Source organism: Mastigoproctus giganteus, chromosome 12 (assembly GCF_048544385.1).
Source record: "Mastigoproctus giganteus isolate SK-2022 chromosome 12, ASM4854438v1, whole genome shotgun sequence".
Lineage (NCBI taxonomy): Eukaryota > Metazoa > Arthropoda > Arachnida > Uropygi > Thelyphonidae > Mastigoproctus > Mastigoproctus giganteus.
In genome coordinates this window covers 100,082,416-100,098,404 of record NC_143586.1, presented here as the reverse complement: position 1 = coordinate 100,098,404, position 15,989 = coordinate 100,082,416, and the positions used below count along the sequence as shown (strand labels likewise).

General features: G+C 36.2%; 1 protein-coding gene across 4 annotated transcripts in view; it reads right to left on the bottom strand.

Moving 5' to 3' along the window:
- Nucleotides 1–15,989, bottom strand: part of LOC150077296 (uncharacterized) — a 702,167-nt gene that overhangs the window by 85,319 nt on the left and 600,859 nt on the right. For all 4 annotated transcript variants that reach the window (XM_090386557.1, XM_090386560.1, XM_090386559.1 and 1 more), the window contains exon 18: nucleotides 8,710–8,855. In XM_090386557.1, the coding sequence (XP_090242683.1) occupies nucleotides 8,710–8,855 (146 nt within the window). The remainder of the gene's footprint in view (nucleotides 1–8,709; nucleotides 8,856–15,989) is intronic.

Sequence of the window (15,989 nt, the reverse complement as noted above, 5' to 3'; positions counted from 1 at the left end):
AATTTCACAAGAACCACTGGCAAAAGCAAACTATACATCTCAGAGAAGGGAACCAGCTATCGGTGGTTTCCTAAAGTTTAGAACAGAGTTACTGCGTTCTCTTCTGTGGTATATTTACAAATAGAGAATTAAATTTTTATAAACAATAACTTATCCAAAAGTAATTCCTCTAGGTGTTCAGTTTCTCTCCTATCTCACCTCAATTAAAGACACAGTAAAGAAATACATTGATGAAACATTTAATTGCAAGTGAGAAAGTTGCAAAAGAAAACATTTTCCCCTGAAAGGGGAAAACAGCTACCATATTTGTAAGTTGTTAAACATTTGTCAGTTAAACATTTTTTGAAAAACAAAAAATATGGTTTTATAACTTGAAAAGGTTATGAAACAATATTTAGAACAGAAAAAAATTGTTAAAGGCATAATACAATTTTTAAAGAACTGATGTGCAATTTGCGTATTTTTATAGTTTGCTAATGCAATTAGTGTTCTCCATAATTAAACTTGGTAATGGAAAATTAATTTCTGGTGTTTACAGCCCAAAGAAATACACCCTTTGGGGGGTGGGGGGGCAGTCCCAATGTCAATTTCACAATGTAACCCTAGGGATTCACATCTGGTGAGAATGAGGTTGGCGCACCCAGGCATTACTGAACTAGATATCATCTAGTTCAGTAATGCCTGGCAATTTCTGGGAATGCATTAATTGCATAACTCAAGAGGTCTCTTAACAAAAAACAATTTTTTTTTTTTTCCAGTAATGCAGTGGAAAACTTTTAACATTTAAAACTTTACATTGCAATTGTTCATTAAATTTTACATAGCCTCGTGTCCTTGAGTTTTGAAAAGGATTTTAGATAGCATCACAAACACGTGCTCAACTCCCGTTAGAGTTAATATACAGGGTGTCTCAAAAATACACGGCATAACTTCAGGAATGAGTTCTGCATATGTAGACGATAAAAATATTTTATATCAACATATTTCCGGAAATGCTTGGTTTCCGAGTTTTGAAGGTCTGTCTATGACACTTAACTGTTCACATTACCTTATAGTAATTGATCAAAATGTCCACCTTCTGCCTGAATATAGGCCTCACATCGATGTCTCATGGACTCGCGAAGATAATGCCAAATTCCTGGCATGTTTCGTATTGTCTCACAACCTTCCACAGTTCAATTGCGGAGAGTTTCCACATCAGCTACCGGAGTCGAATACACCAATGACTTTAAATGGCCCCACAATAAGAAATCTAGTGTGTTTAATTCAGTGAGTGTGGAGGCCAGGCAGTTGGTCCACCTCTACCTATCCACCGAACAGGAAACCTTCGATTCAGGTAATTGCGGGCTAGGTGGCTGAAATGTGCGGGAGCACCATTGTGCATGAAGTGTGCTTGTTGACAAATGATCAGTGGCGTGTCGTCCAAGAAATCAGGCATGTTGTTTTCCAGAAAGTTTCTGTATGGCTACCCTGTGAGTTTGTTTGGAAGTACACGGGGCCCAAATAACTTATCGCCAAAAACACCCGCCCAGACGTTGAGACTGAACTGCTGTTGGTGATGTGATAGAAGAATTGCATGTGGTTTTTCCTCAGCCATACATGCTGATTGTGAAAGTTTTTGGATTCTGTATTGTGTGAACTGTGCTTCATCTGTGAATATCACTAAGGCAGGAAAGTGAGGAGTTGTACCACACTGCTGCAAGAATCACTCACAGAACATTACTTGCAAAGGGTAATCTGCTGGTGTTCTCGCAACACTCTCCAAATAGTCGAACGTTGAACAGCCAGTTGCATTGCTATTCTGCGTGTGTTGATTCCAGGAGTGGCATGCACAATATCCAAAATCTCCTCCTCTACTTCAGGAGTTGTAGATCTTGGTCCTCTGTCGGCAGCACGAGGTGTAAAGGTCTCATGTTCACAAAGGCAGAGATGGATACTTTCAAATGTTTTCCTGTCTGGACATCTTCGTTCTGGGAACCTTACTTGGTAAAAACAACGAGTCTCCAGAGCATTGCCGTCCGCCAAACCATACATAAAGTACATGTCTGCTTGCTCCAGATTTGAGTACATAGTCGGAATGGAAAACCACCAGATTCTGTCAGTACCTTGTGATGAAGGAAATCATCTGCGGGAGATAAGACATTCCGGTTAATAACTCGGGAACCAAGCATTTCCGGAACTATGTTGATAAAAAATATTTCTATTGTCTACATATGAGGAACTCATTCCTGAAATTATGCAGTGTATTTTTGAGACACCCTGTATATATAAACTCCTGGAATGCCTTAGCATTCAAGGAGTTTGGATGCAAGAATTAAAATCTAGTAATATAACTGGATAGATCCCAGCTACCCCAGGTGCTTTTTTTATGTTAATCTTCAACAACTTCCCTTCCGCTTTGCTGTCAGTTATTACAAAATCATATAGCTCACTGCCAGAGTTCAATTCACTTCTGGCATTCCCCTCCCTGAATGCAAAATACTCATTTAGTTTATTAGCTACCTGAGCAGAATCATCAACAGTTGAACGATCAATATCAAGTGGACCAATCGGATTCATCCCATTCCTTCTAGAGTTTACATAAGTGAAGAATTCTTTACTGTTTTAAAGATTTCTCGTAATCTGCCTTTGCATGCCTAACCTCCTTTGTGACTTGGTTACAAACCAGCTTATATCTATCATAGGCTTCCAGGTCACCTGTTAATTTATTTGTATCCTATGCATTTTTCTTCTCTGCCACTTGTCTCATCAGTTCATCTGACATCCATTTAGGCCTAAACCTTGAAAAATATTTATTAGTTGGTATGAAAAGAATATTAGCTTCCAAGATTCGAAGAATGGGAAGCATTCTTTGAATGCTTCCCATTTTGAATTTGCTGTTGGTAACATCAGTTGGTCCCACCATATAAAATTTAAATACTGTCTCAGACCCCCATAGTCACCTTTACAAAAGTAAAAACCCTTCCCTTTACCCTTGATGGTAGTTACCTCTTTTAGTAAATCCCAATTTAGCATACTATGATCACTGCCACCTACTGATGCATGAAGAATCACTACTGATAATCAGATCAAGAGTATTACTCCCTCTAGTTGCCTCCCCAACATGCTGCTGTAGAAAACAATCATCCAATAAATCCACAAAAGCCTTGCTAGTGGTGTGTGAGACCAACCCACAAATTCTGGTCAATATCTGGTAAATTACTCCTGGTACAGCTCTTTGACTTTCTCTCTTTGCAACTTGACTTTCTCGAGTCACACTGATCCAGCTGGTCGAGATGCTGAGGCTTTTGCAATTACTAATGACCTTTCATAGATTGTTCATATTTCTACAAGGATACTGGAAAATCCTAACCATACAGCCAACACGCTTGATCTTTTTCTCACAAACAACCCTTCTAAGTACAGGGTCTAAGTAAGTGGTCCTTTAGGCACTTCAGATCACAACTTGATGATTGTCTCTTCTCCAATGGCTATTCCCAACCTTGTATTGTTTGGCATTACAAGAATGCAAAATGGGATGACCTGCGAGATTTCTTTTCCCTGGTTGGATTACTGTTTCAAAACTTCTGATGTCAACGTTTGCTCAGATCGTGTCAGTGAAATTATTTTTGTAGGAACAGAATCCTTTATTCCACACTCCACTTTAAAATCTCATCCTTTATCTAAACTTTGGTTTCCCAATAAATGTGCTAAGGCCGTTCAAGAGAAGAACGCTGCATATCGTACTAGGCTTGTTTCCAATTCTTCAGTTTCATTTTTTGCCTTCACCAAAGCTTGCAACAATTGTAAAGCAGTTATTAATCAGTCCAAACTAAAGTTTGAACAGGCTAAGAGTAGAAAACTTGCTTCTTGCCCTAATGGTAGCCGAGCATTCTGGTGTCTTGTCAAAGCTATTGGCTGCAACTTTTTCCCATCTCTGCTCACACCTCTGTCAAAACCAGATGGTTCTATTGTCACTTCAGCTAAGGATAAAGCTGACCTGCTAGCATCCCATTTTTCTTTCAACTCATGCATTAATGATCTTGGTAAAACACTTCCCATCATTCCCCGCACGCTCCATTCAATGCCTCCTGTGGTCTTTTGTCAAAAGGATATCCAGAAGGGTTTTGACGAATCTCAATGCTAAGAAAAGCTCCATGGCCCAATGGTATTTCTCCACTTGTTCTCAAAACGTGTGCTCCTGAACTTATTCCTGTTCTTTTCTGGCTTTTTTCACTTTCTTATTCCAAAGGTGTTTTTCCTTCTGCTTGGAAATTTGCTCATATCCAGCCAGTTCCTAAAAAGGGTGACAAATCCCTCCCATCCAATTATTGTCCCATTACAATTACTTCTACTCTTTTTAAAGTAATGGAGAAATCAATTAACTCTTAAACGATCTAGAAACCTTCCATCTGATGAATGATCGCCAGTATGGATTCCATTAATGTTGATCCTAACTGGATATTTGGTATTATATGTGATATTTTGGCTTATGTTACCTATTTATGGACAAATTGAATGGAAAAGTTCAGTGAAGCACAAGCAGTTGCTCTACACATCTCAAAAGCTTTGGATCATGTTTGGCATAAAGGTCTTCTACACAAGCTTCCATCTTATGGTTTGCCAACTGTTTTTTTGCAAAATTGGTTATCCAGTTTTCTCCCTCTCTCTCTCTCTCTCTCTGACTGCTCATTGAAGGTGATGGTAGATGGCTCTCTATCTTCTAATTTCTCCATTAATGCTGGTGTCCCCCACAGTCCAGTTCTTTCCCCCCACTCTTTTACTCTTGTATATTAATGACCTTCTTCCATTGACTGGAAATCCTATCCATAGTTTTGCTGATGATAGTACATTGCATTTCACTTTCCAGTTTGAGAAACCTCGCCCTGATCAATCAACTTCAATTTCTCGAATATCCGCTATCAATTCCTTAAATGCCGATCTCCAGGTGCTCCAGTGGGGCAAAGACAACTTAGTTGATTTCAATCCTTCTAAAACTCAGTTCTGTCTTATATCTCACAAAAAGGATTCTTCTCCTCCTATGCTTATCTTTGGTGACACTCCGATTTCTCGGCAAGATGATATATCTCTTTTGGGGATTACCCTGCCTTCTAATCTCTCTCTTGGCAAAAGCACATTACAAATATTGCTTCCTCTGCATCTAAAAAACTTGGTTTTCTCTTTTGCTCTCGGCGTTGCTTTTCTTCCAAACAGCTGTTCACTCTGTACAAATCGCAAATCCACCCTACCATGGAATATTGTTCCCAATCTAGGGCAGTGTCCCAAAAACCTCTCTCAGGCTTCTAGATTCCATTCAGAAGAGGGCAGTTAGGTTTATTAATTACTCATCTCTAATAGAGTCTCTCATTCACTGTCTCATAGACATACTGTTTCTGCTGCATGTCTTTCTACAGATACTTCCATGGACACTGTTCTTCTAAATTGGCTTCTATAATTTCTGCTCTCTCTTTCCAAACAGTCTGAACACATGCCGCCACCAGCCAACATCCATTTACTGTCCAACTTCAAACTCAGAACCAACTTTTCATCTTCCTTGTTGAATCATTCAACTGATGTTTTCTGGAACAACCTTCCTTCATGTGTATTTCCTGAAAATTACAGTCTATAGAAGTTCAAGCCTATCGTTAACAAATATCATCTTTCATCTTCTCAACCTCCAACCCATGCATAGTAGTAAGTACTGTTGGTTCTAATACCTCTCATGTTTGGGGTTTTCATAAAAAAAACAAAAAAAAACACATTACTAATTGTCACTTATAAATCAGAAACAATAGACTGAAACATTTCCTCATCCCATCCATGCCTCATATATTGACCAATGAAACAAAAGAATAAATAAATAAACTACACCATGCCACCTCCAAGGTTGCAGCCGCCAGAAAGGTGCCAATGCCAAGGATTGCAGAGCTATTACCTCTGGTAGCTTAAGCATTTAATGCCTATGAAAAGCAAAAGTGTTTAAATTAAATCACGCCCACTATCTTCCTTTTACCAAATTTCTCACTCACTCCTGATATAATATATCTATATGTTAATAGTTAGTTGTATCGGGGGAAAAGAAACCCTGATGAGAGTAATTAAATATTAAGAAATGAGATGTCATTGGGTAGGGTTGAACTTTCAAGGGCTACAAATCATCGTAATATCCATGATTTTTTCGCCCCCCAAAAACACGATTTTTACCTCCTTGTGGCGATATCACCCCATTGAGAATCCCTGCTCTACATTGTCCATATTAAGTGCTTTCCTCTTGGTGGTGTCTACACCCAGAATTGGCTCTGAATGTAGTTTTTATATAATTTTTTTGTCACATAGAAGAATCGACACACAGTTGGACCACTATATAATGAAATCAATCATTTGCTTGAAAAAATTTGTTAAACAGAACTATGACCTTTTCAGCAATGAAAAATATTATAATTCAACATTCAGAAATATAACAAAAGATGGGAAATAAATTAGAAAAAGTGGGAATGAATAAATTTTCTAACATTTTAAAACAATTAATTTATTAATACATACATATTAAGAAATGACTACTTACATGGTGGTGCACAAGATATTAGTACACTTTTAAGAATTAATTCGTAAAATATTTGGTTATTTTTTGTTGTACACTGGATTTTACTGTACATCACTCAGAAAAATGTTCACATTTGTTTAAACACATATATTTTATGGCACATTTTCTCACTGAAGGCCATGACACAAAGTTTCAAATGCTGCCAACATTTCATTGTTAGAAGTTTTAATATTGCCCTCATTTTCATCCAACTCATCGTTGATATTGTCACTACTTCTTTGAATATGCTCCAGAATGCTGGAGTGACTTGGATATTCAGCTACTATGACATCATTATCATCTAAACTAAATTTGTTCTTAACTAAAAATTTGTTAAGAACAAATTCTCCATTGATCAAACATCTCACTTGGAGTCCTTCCCAAGAAAGATCACTCAATATCATGCATTAGTTCATCCCTCTCATTGCTGTTAATTGGTGTTTTAGCAAAACCTGCTTTTGCAAAATAATTCTTAATCGTTGTTTCCATCACATCTTGACTCCACACTTTCGCCAACTCTGACATGCACATCCACAAATCTATAACAGAATCTATAAATTTGTTGGTTTCTATTCTCAGTATGCACTTTCGGTAGTGCATTTTTCAAATTCTTTATAATGCCTTGGTCCATTGGCTGCAGTTTAGATGAGGTATTCAGGGTAAGAAAACAAGCTTTGCACTTGTAAGTTTCGAAATTACCGAATTAAAGTTGGCAGGGTGGTTGTCAATGAGCACAATTTTTCTGTTTTCCTTCATCATCTTTCTATCGAAATTTAACTTCTACTGTTCAAAAATTTCACTTGTCATTTAAGATCTTTTGTTGTAGTTCAGTTCTAACTACTTTACTTCTTTATTATTATTATTATTATTATTAGCCATTTGGTGCAAGGAACCTTGAGGCTTATGTTGCACCAGCCAAATAAAATTCCCACATTACCCTGAGAGAGAGAGAGGGAGGGAGGGAGGGAGGGAGAGAGAGAGAGAGAGAGAGTCAGAAGTAGAAAGGAATCTCCAAGAAAGAGAAGAATGATGATATCCAGCCGAGGACCCTGGGGTGATCGGGGTTGTTTACTTTTGCCTATTACCAAAAGCTTCAGTTTTCCATTACCAGCCATATTTGCACTAACCAAGACTGTAATTCTCTCCTATTTTTACCACCTGAACATTTATCACCTTTAAAAGTCAGTGTCTTGTTCAGCAAACATTTAAAAATATAGATCTGCTTCATCAATGCTGAATATGTCTTTGGGCCCGTAGTCCTCCATAATGTTTTTAAAATCTGTTTCTTTCCAATGGGTGCAGTCTTAATCGATTACATTACGATTTTGCATGCACAGGACTGGGTCCTGTTTCCTCAAACAGTTTGAGAATTGAAACACAGTTTTTCAGAATGGTTGAGACAACTGTCATTTTAAAGAGTTTTTTTTTTTAAAATGCCCCAACCTAAAGTATTAAGCATTTCCACTTTTTCTACTACATTCAAGGATTTCCTTTTAGACATTGTAAAGTTATTTGCACAGCAGCTAAAACAAAACTGTTTTAGCGACACTCGAACCTACCATGTAAACAGAGACAGGTAAAATTTAGTGAGTGTGGATTACTCATTTCTGCCAAACAACAGATGAATTTCTGGAATAAAGGAAAATCACTCTCTCCTAATTCTCTAATAGGGTGCTTACAGTAGAAAACAGGTTGACCAGAGCTTGGTATAGTAGATGCAGTTGTATCACTGCCACCTTTAAAAAAACAGGTGGCAGTGGCTGTATATGTTTTACAGGCACTGCTAAATTATGGAATGTTTTAGCTTTTAATTCCTGCTTTCTACAGAATCAGCACTATTGCCTAAAGGCCAGAGTTGCGAACAATGCATACCCGTGTTTCTTGAAATCAGTTCGTTATATGGAAATTTTCTTCACTATATGGAAATTATTTTCAATGTAATGACCAAGGGGAAATCAAAAAATATTCGCTATATGGAAGTTCGTTAAAGAAAAGTTTGACCGTATTTATATTATTATATTACTATAGTTATTTGGAAGGCTACTTACAAATGAGGCAATTATTATAATTTTCCAATAATTCCATATATCTGAAACTTTACTGATGCATAATCCTTAGAACTATGCAACATCAATATAAAAACATACCATCAGATCTGTTTCTATATGTACTGGACTTAATAGTTGATCCAGATAAAGAATTCATGCCAGAATTCCCCTCCACAACTATGGTAGAAAACGTTGTTGAAGCAGCATTATGTACAGTATAATTATCAATAGGGGCCACTTTCAGTCTAGATAAAGAAATTACCAGAATTACAAATTATGGAAATATTAACAAGATAGTATGAATCAGAGCTGTAATACTCAATATGTTCTACGTTGATAATGATATTAGTAAATTAATAAGAGGAGTTTACCTCAATATAGTACGTGGAACACTTCCGTATGATACCCTCCAGAAATTAAAACGAAAAAATCGACAACTTACCGGTACATTAAAGTAAAATATAAATAATTAAAGTAAATTATAAATAATTAAATAATCAATTTAACACAATTCAAAATCAATTCAAAACAATTAAAATTCAAATTAACGCAATTAAAAGAATCTAACGAAAATATTCAAAACGATTTTCCTTCCTGAAGCTGACAATGCTTTTCGACCGACTGTCGTGATCACAGGAATGAAAATTATCGAATCAGGCTAAACCTGCAACTTAAATAGTGATTATGTGTCTTCGCGCATGCGCGTAAAGGTCCACGCATCGGAGATCAAATATGGCCGCCGAACATTAACAGAATTCTCGTGTAATTTAATTTCAACGGTTTCTGCAATTAATAGTCGCGTATAATTACGTTGAACGTTAAGTATTTTGGCCTCGTTAAATAAAAAAGTATGTTTTTCGTTAATGGCATGAAAGGCTAATTCTGACGCTGCTGAACGAGAAGCACGAACAGAGGCTTCGTGTTGATTTACACGGATATCGTTTTGAATATTTTCGTTAGATTCTTTTAATTGCGTTAATTTGAATTTTAATTGTTTTGAATTGATTTTGAATTGTGTTAAATTGATTATTTAATTATTTATAATTTACTTTAATTATTTATATTTTACTTTAATGTACCGGTAAGTTGTCGATTTTTTCGTTTTAATTTCTGGAGGGTATCATACGGAAGTGTTCCACGTACTATATTGAGGTAAACTCCTCTTATTGGAAATATTAACAATAAAAAGAAATTAATATATCCATCTCCAGAGGTATGGAAAATATCAAGAACACTTATAAAAACCTAAGCTTTAATATGAAAAGGACTTTCATTAATATTGTTCTTTATAAGATGGTTCTTATAATATTTTTTATCTATATGAGAATACACAAGCCAGATATGGTCTCCCTCAAAAAAAAACCATCAAATTAATGAATTAGAAACTATATAAATTAAAATTTATTACCCGTCCCTAAAAAGCTGATGCTAATTTTAATTTTTAAACATTAGTGTAAAGGTTCCATATTTGTCTTGCTTAGAAGGGACATTGATTAACTCCACATTCATTTAAATAAATATTCACTTATTGTAAGCAAAATATATATATATATATATATATATATATATACAGTAAACCCTCGCTAATCGGGATTAACTGGGGGAGAGGTCATCCAGATTAAGCGATAATTCGGATTAGTGGAGCAAAAGATAGCCTTAAAAGAAAAAAACTTAGAATACGAATAAATGGAAAATTTAATGATATATGTAGTACCGATGAAAATAAATAAAAAAATATCACTGTAGAGCCATTAGTTAAAAACTAGAAAAAGACAATACATTTATCCATAGAAAGATGGATAAACTGTATTGTCTTTTTATACATTCATCAGGTGGCAATGCCACTTGATCGTTGCTGTGAATACCACTTAAATACAGACTTCTTCCAGCAACACTTATTTTGGCTTTTTAAATGTCTGTCATTTGATATTTTGCTTTTATCACTTCCCACATCAAATCTTAAAGCAAATGCCTGTATAAATTCTTTTTGGTTTTTAATATCTGACACAGTCTGTTGGGTAATACCAAATTCTTCAGCAATTTTTTTTTCAGGAACACCATTTTCAAGTTGTTCCTATCACTTTGAACTTGTTAATAGTTAAAGTAACACGTTTTCTTTTTATTCCACTTTTCAATTCTTTAAAACCTATAATTATATAAAATATGGTAACTTATACGTATAAAGAAGTATGAAGTATGTAACAGTTATGTTCCATCTTTCTCTGTGCAGTCAGTCATTGCGCAATCAGAGTGACTCACCTGCCTTCCTAAATCTCCGTGTCTTTCAAAGTACTCAACACTGAACAGAATTTTTCATATTTCGATCCGGATTAACTGTAACTGGATTAGCATTAGGTGAGGCATATGATGCGAGAAAGCAAGCTTATACAGCACCAGCCAAAAAAAAAAAAAAAAAAACCCTTCCCATTTCACCCATCCGGTCACTCCAAATGTTTGTTTAGTTCAGCCTTAAATTTATTTAAGTTATCAACTTCCACAACATTAGCAAGGGTTTACTATATATATATTGATTAACTCCACATTAATTTAAATAAATATTCACCAATTGTAAGAACTGAAAGATATACATATAGCATCTATAATATTAAATGTATTGGAACATAAGGCCTGAGAAACTAGCATTAGAGAATTTCAACACAATATCCAAACTCTTACAAAATTAAAAAAAAAAAAGATTTAAACATAAAGAAAGATGCATTAAAAATTGTAAATTGTTAACAACATATCATCAACATTACACCACAAGACAAGAGAAGTAGCTATATGTTACATATACAAATAGAGAAGCTAATAAGACAAAGAATATACTCTAAAAAGCATAATAAAGGTAATAGCAATTCAAAACTAAATTAGCAATTTCCTTTCTAGCCATAGCTGAGTGGTCAGGCACAAGAGTACATAAGCATAGCAATACCCCGCATAGCACTGATAATTGGTGCCGAAACTGTTCCATGTTATGTGAAACCGTGCTGATTGAGGTATAATTATAATGGGTTTTAAATGAATGCGTACCAGAGAAACAGTCTATAAACAAATTATAATAAATCTATAAACAATTTGCACTTGATAGCCAATTAAAAGGATTTGAAATAAAAAATACTGCAAAAATTTTATTAATGAAAAGGTAAAATCATGAGAGATGAGCAAAAAGCTTTATTGTTTATTTGGGTATTTCAAAAATGAAGTTTGGTGAAGTCATCTCTTCTTTTTCTCAGTATACAAGACTTTGTAGCATTGAATCCTATCTTATAAAATTTGCCGTATCTGAATGCTACATCCAACATTTGAATCTCCATTCATAATTGCCTCACAGGCAATGTCAAGTCCCAAAAAACTTTCTTCAATTCTTCTGTTGAAAATTCTTTTGGTGCCATTTCGGTGTTATCCACTTCAGAATTGTTTTCCTCTTTTTCATATGCAATTTACTTATCAATTTCAAGGAGAGTTGCTGTTGTTGGTTTGTTATTTAGTTTTTAGAAGCATTAGCAACTAAGGCCATATTGCTCCGGAGATATGCGGTGATCATTCCCTGACCTTTCCACATCCTCCGTATTTGGTGGTCACGAGCTCGAACCCTGGTCTAATCAAGAAGCGTGTGCTATGCACTGCTGCTTCTGCCCACCAGGCTACGGAGGCACCAAGGAGAGTTGCATCATCTAAGTTATTTGCATGTGAGTCAATGCAGTCATGTACATTGACAGTGTCCAAAGTTTCGAATCCCAAGTCTTTTCCGATCTTCACAATGTCTTCGGCAATTGTCTGAACTCGCAATTCAAAACCAATGAAATCATTTGCCAAATGGGGCAAAACATGCTGCCAAACATAACACATGTTGTTGGCAATGATTTCTAACCAAGATGCAGATATATTTTCAATCATATTTAGAGGGATAAAAAGTAAATTGTGAAATGAAAAGCTATCATGTCGTCTCATCAGGATGGAATTAAGAAAAGTGGACACTGTTGCCACTGACTGCCTGAGGGGACTACTGTCATATGTGCAGCATATATTATTATTATAATTAGCGTATGGTGCAAGGAAGCCTGAGGCTTTTGCTGCACTATCCAAAAAAAAAAAAAAAATTTCTGAGTTACCCCTGAGACAGAGAGAGAAATAGAAGGGAATCACCAAGAAAGAGAAGAATGATAATATCCAGCTCAGGACCCTGGGTGTTCCAAGCCCATACTCACCAGATGTGAGCCCCTGGGGATGATTGTTGTTGTTGTTGTTATTTGGTTTTTAGGAGCATTAGCAACTAAGGCCATATTGCTCCGGAAAAAGCTCATTCCTGACCTTTCCGCATCCTCCGTATTTGGTGGTGACGGGCTCGAACCCCGGTCTAATCAAGAAGCGTGTGCTACGCACTGCTGCTCTTTCCCACCTGGCTACGGAGGCGCCTCCCTGGGGATGAGACAATACAGTTGGCATCGCAGCATATATGTACCCGTACCTAGGCTACGACAACACAACATATATGTAGAGTATGTGTCTAGGCAATTGAATGAGTTTTAATATGTACAGTAAATTTTCAACTTAAATTTAATTGAAAACCGCATTATAGTGAAACCTATGTTGTTTGAAGCCATGCTAAGTGAGGTATTGCTGTACATGTTTTGAGTGAACGTAGTCCAAGCCTGTTTGACTACTAAATACGGTGCTGTTTCTTGTTCTGTCTTGTGAACTATTCTGACTATTTTTTTCCCTCTTAGCCTTTGCAGTATAGTTTGGATTTATTAAAAATTTGTTTACAAATGTTACAAACTTTAGGATAAGCAAAAATGAAAGTGAAGATCTGGATACAACCCACTCAGAATATAATACTCGGTTCTTTGGCAGATGGCAGTCAAAGGAAGCAGGAATGTGAGTTAGCTCTGCTGGATTTAAGGAAGACTGGGTTACAAGTTCAGTAGAAAAAATTTTTGTTTTTTTTTTTAATTTGTTTAAATATCACGTAAACGTTAATTTCTGAAATTTTTAAATTTTTGATTTATTTTGTAAATTTAGTTCTTACCTTTCCCAAAAGTAATTCTGCTTAAGTTACATTCTTTTCAGTATCTTAAGAGCTTAAATTTTTAAGTTCAGTAGTAGATAAAGTTTTAGTAACTATTTAATGAAAACCTGACGTAGCCGAGTGTTCAGGATTGAGGGTGCAGTAGCACATGCTCTTTGAGTAGACCATGATTCAACTCGTGATTGCTAAATACAACAATTGTAATCAAGATTTAGCATTAGTAGTGGCATATGATGCAAGGGTGCAAGCTTATACGGCATCAGCAAAAAAAAAAAAAAAAGGGCATCATTTCACCTATCCATTTACTCCAAAACTTTGTCCAGTTCTTCCTTGAATTTATTTAAAACTATCAACTTCCACAATGACAGATGAAAGTTTGTTTCAACAATCAACCACCAATTGGGTAAAGGTAAATTCTGCTAATAATATATTTATATTAGATCTACAATTTTATAATGGGTTGTACATTTTTTGTTGCAGAATATGGACTAAATGTCACCCCCCCCCTTTTTTTTTTGAGAACAAGATTAACCATGTGTAAGAGAAGAATTTACAGCTCCGGTAAATGGATAAGTCTTGGCTATACTGTTGCCATTCTGTTGACTTAATTTTCATAATTTATTTTCAAGAAGTAGCTTTATAGTTCTAGTCACACTCCATTTTATTTTGAATTTAGATAGTGATTTTACAAGTTAACACTTACTATCTGCAGAGCCTTGGTGCCTCCGTAGGCAGGTGGGCAGGAGCAGCAGTGCGTAGCACACGCTTCTTGATTAGACCGGGGTTCGAGCCCGTGACCACCAAATACGGAGGATGTGGAAAGGTCAGGGAATGATCCCCGGAGCAATATGGCCTTAGTTGCTAATGTTCATAAAAACCAAATAACAACAACGCAAAGCCTTGTACCATTTGTAATTTGCAGCCTTTCTTATAGTATATTAGATCGATACGAATAACGTAACACTTATCCTGAACTAAATAGTATAACGTAAAACTAGATTGTGTAATACGTAGCACTGTATTAGGATTGTGCTAGCTTACTATAGTCATCATCATCATCATCAGCCATTTTCAATCCACTGCAGGATGAAGGCCTCTCCAGCAACTTTCCAGTTCCTTCTGTTTTGAGCACTGGCCATCCATTTACTACTCAAAGACTCATGAATTTCATCTATCCATCTCCGCCTTTGTCTTCCAGGGTTTCTTCTAGCTCCTCTTGGGTACCATTCTGTTATTTTCTTAGTCCATCTGTCATCATGTCTTCGAACTATGTCTCCTGCCCAAGACCATTTTAGTTCTTTAGTTTTGATAAGAATGTCCTTTACTTCAGTTTGCTGCCTAATCCATGTGTTTCTCTTCTTATCTAACAGTCTGCTTCCCAATATAATTCCTTCCATTCTTCGCTGTGTAGTTCTTAGCTTCTCTTCCATTCTTTTGGTGAGTGCCCAAGTTTCACTTCCATAAGTCATGGTGGGGAGTATACATTGGTTCATTATTTTACGTTTCAGACAAATTGGGATATTGCTCTTCAGTATGTGACTATATTTCCTGAATGCTATCCATCGAAAATTTATTCTTCTCTTGACTTCCAGCCATGTATCATTATTACAGCTAATAACTTGTCCCAGATAAGTATATGACTCCACCTTTTCAATTACTGCTCCTTCAATCATTATTTCATGGATGTCAGATGAACTAATGAGGCATATGGCAGAGAAGAAAAATGCATGGGATACTTACAAATTAACACATGACACAGAAGCCTATGATAGATACAAGTTGATATGCAACCAGGTTACAAAGGAGGTTAGGCAGGCGAAGGCAGATTACGAGAAATCCTTGGCAAGGGATGCAAAGAAAAACAGCAAAGAGTTCTTTACTTATGTAAACTCTAGTAGGAAGGGGATGAATCAGATTGGTCCACTTGATATTGATGAGTCAGCTGTTGATGATCCTGCTCAGGTAGCTAACAAACTAAATGAATATTCTGCATCGACATTCACACATGAGGAGTTATTCAGCAAGGGGAATGCCAGAGGTGTATTCAACTCTAGCAGTAAGCTACAGAATCTTGAAATAACTGGGAGTAAAGTGGAGGAGAAACTGTTGAAGATAAACACAAGAAAGGCACCCGGGGTGGATGGGATCTATCCAGTTATATTAAAGGAGGCAGCAAAGGAGGTAAGCAAACCCTTAGCCATAATTATGAGAGCTTCCTTGGACTCAGGGGAGGTACCCATAGACTTGAAATGTGCAAATGTGACCCCAATTCACAAAGGAGGATCAAAGGCTGACACAAGTAATTATAGACCTGTGAGCTTAACTTCTGTTCCAGGAAAATTAATGG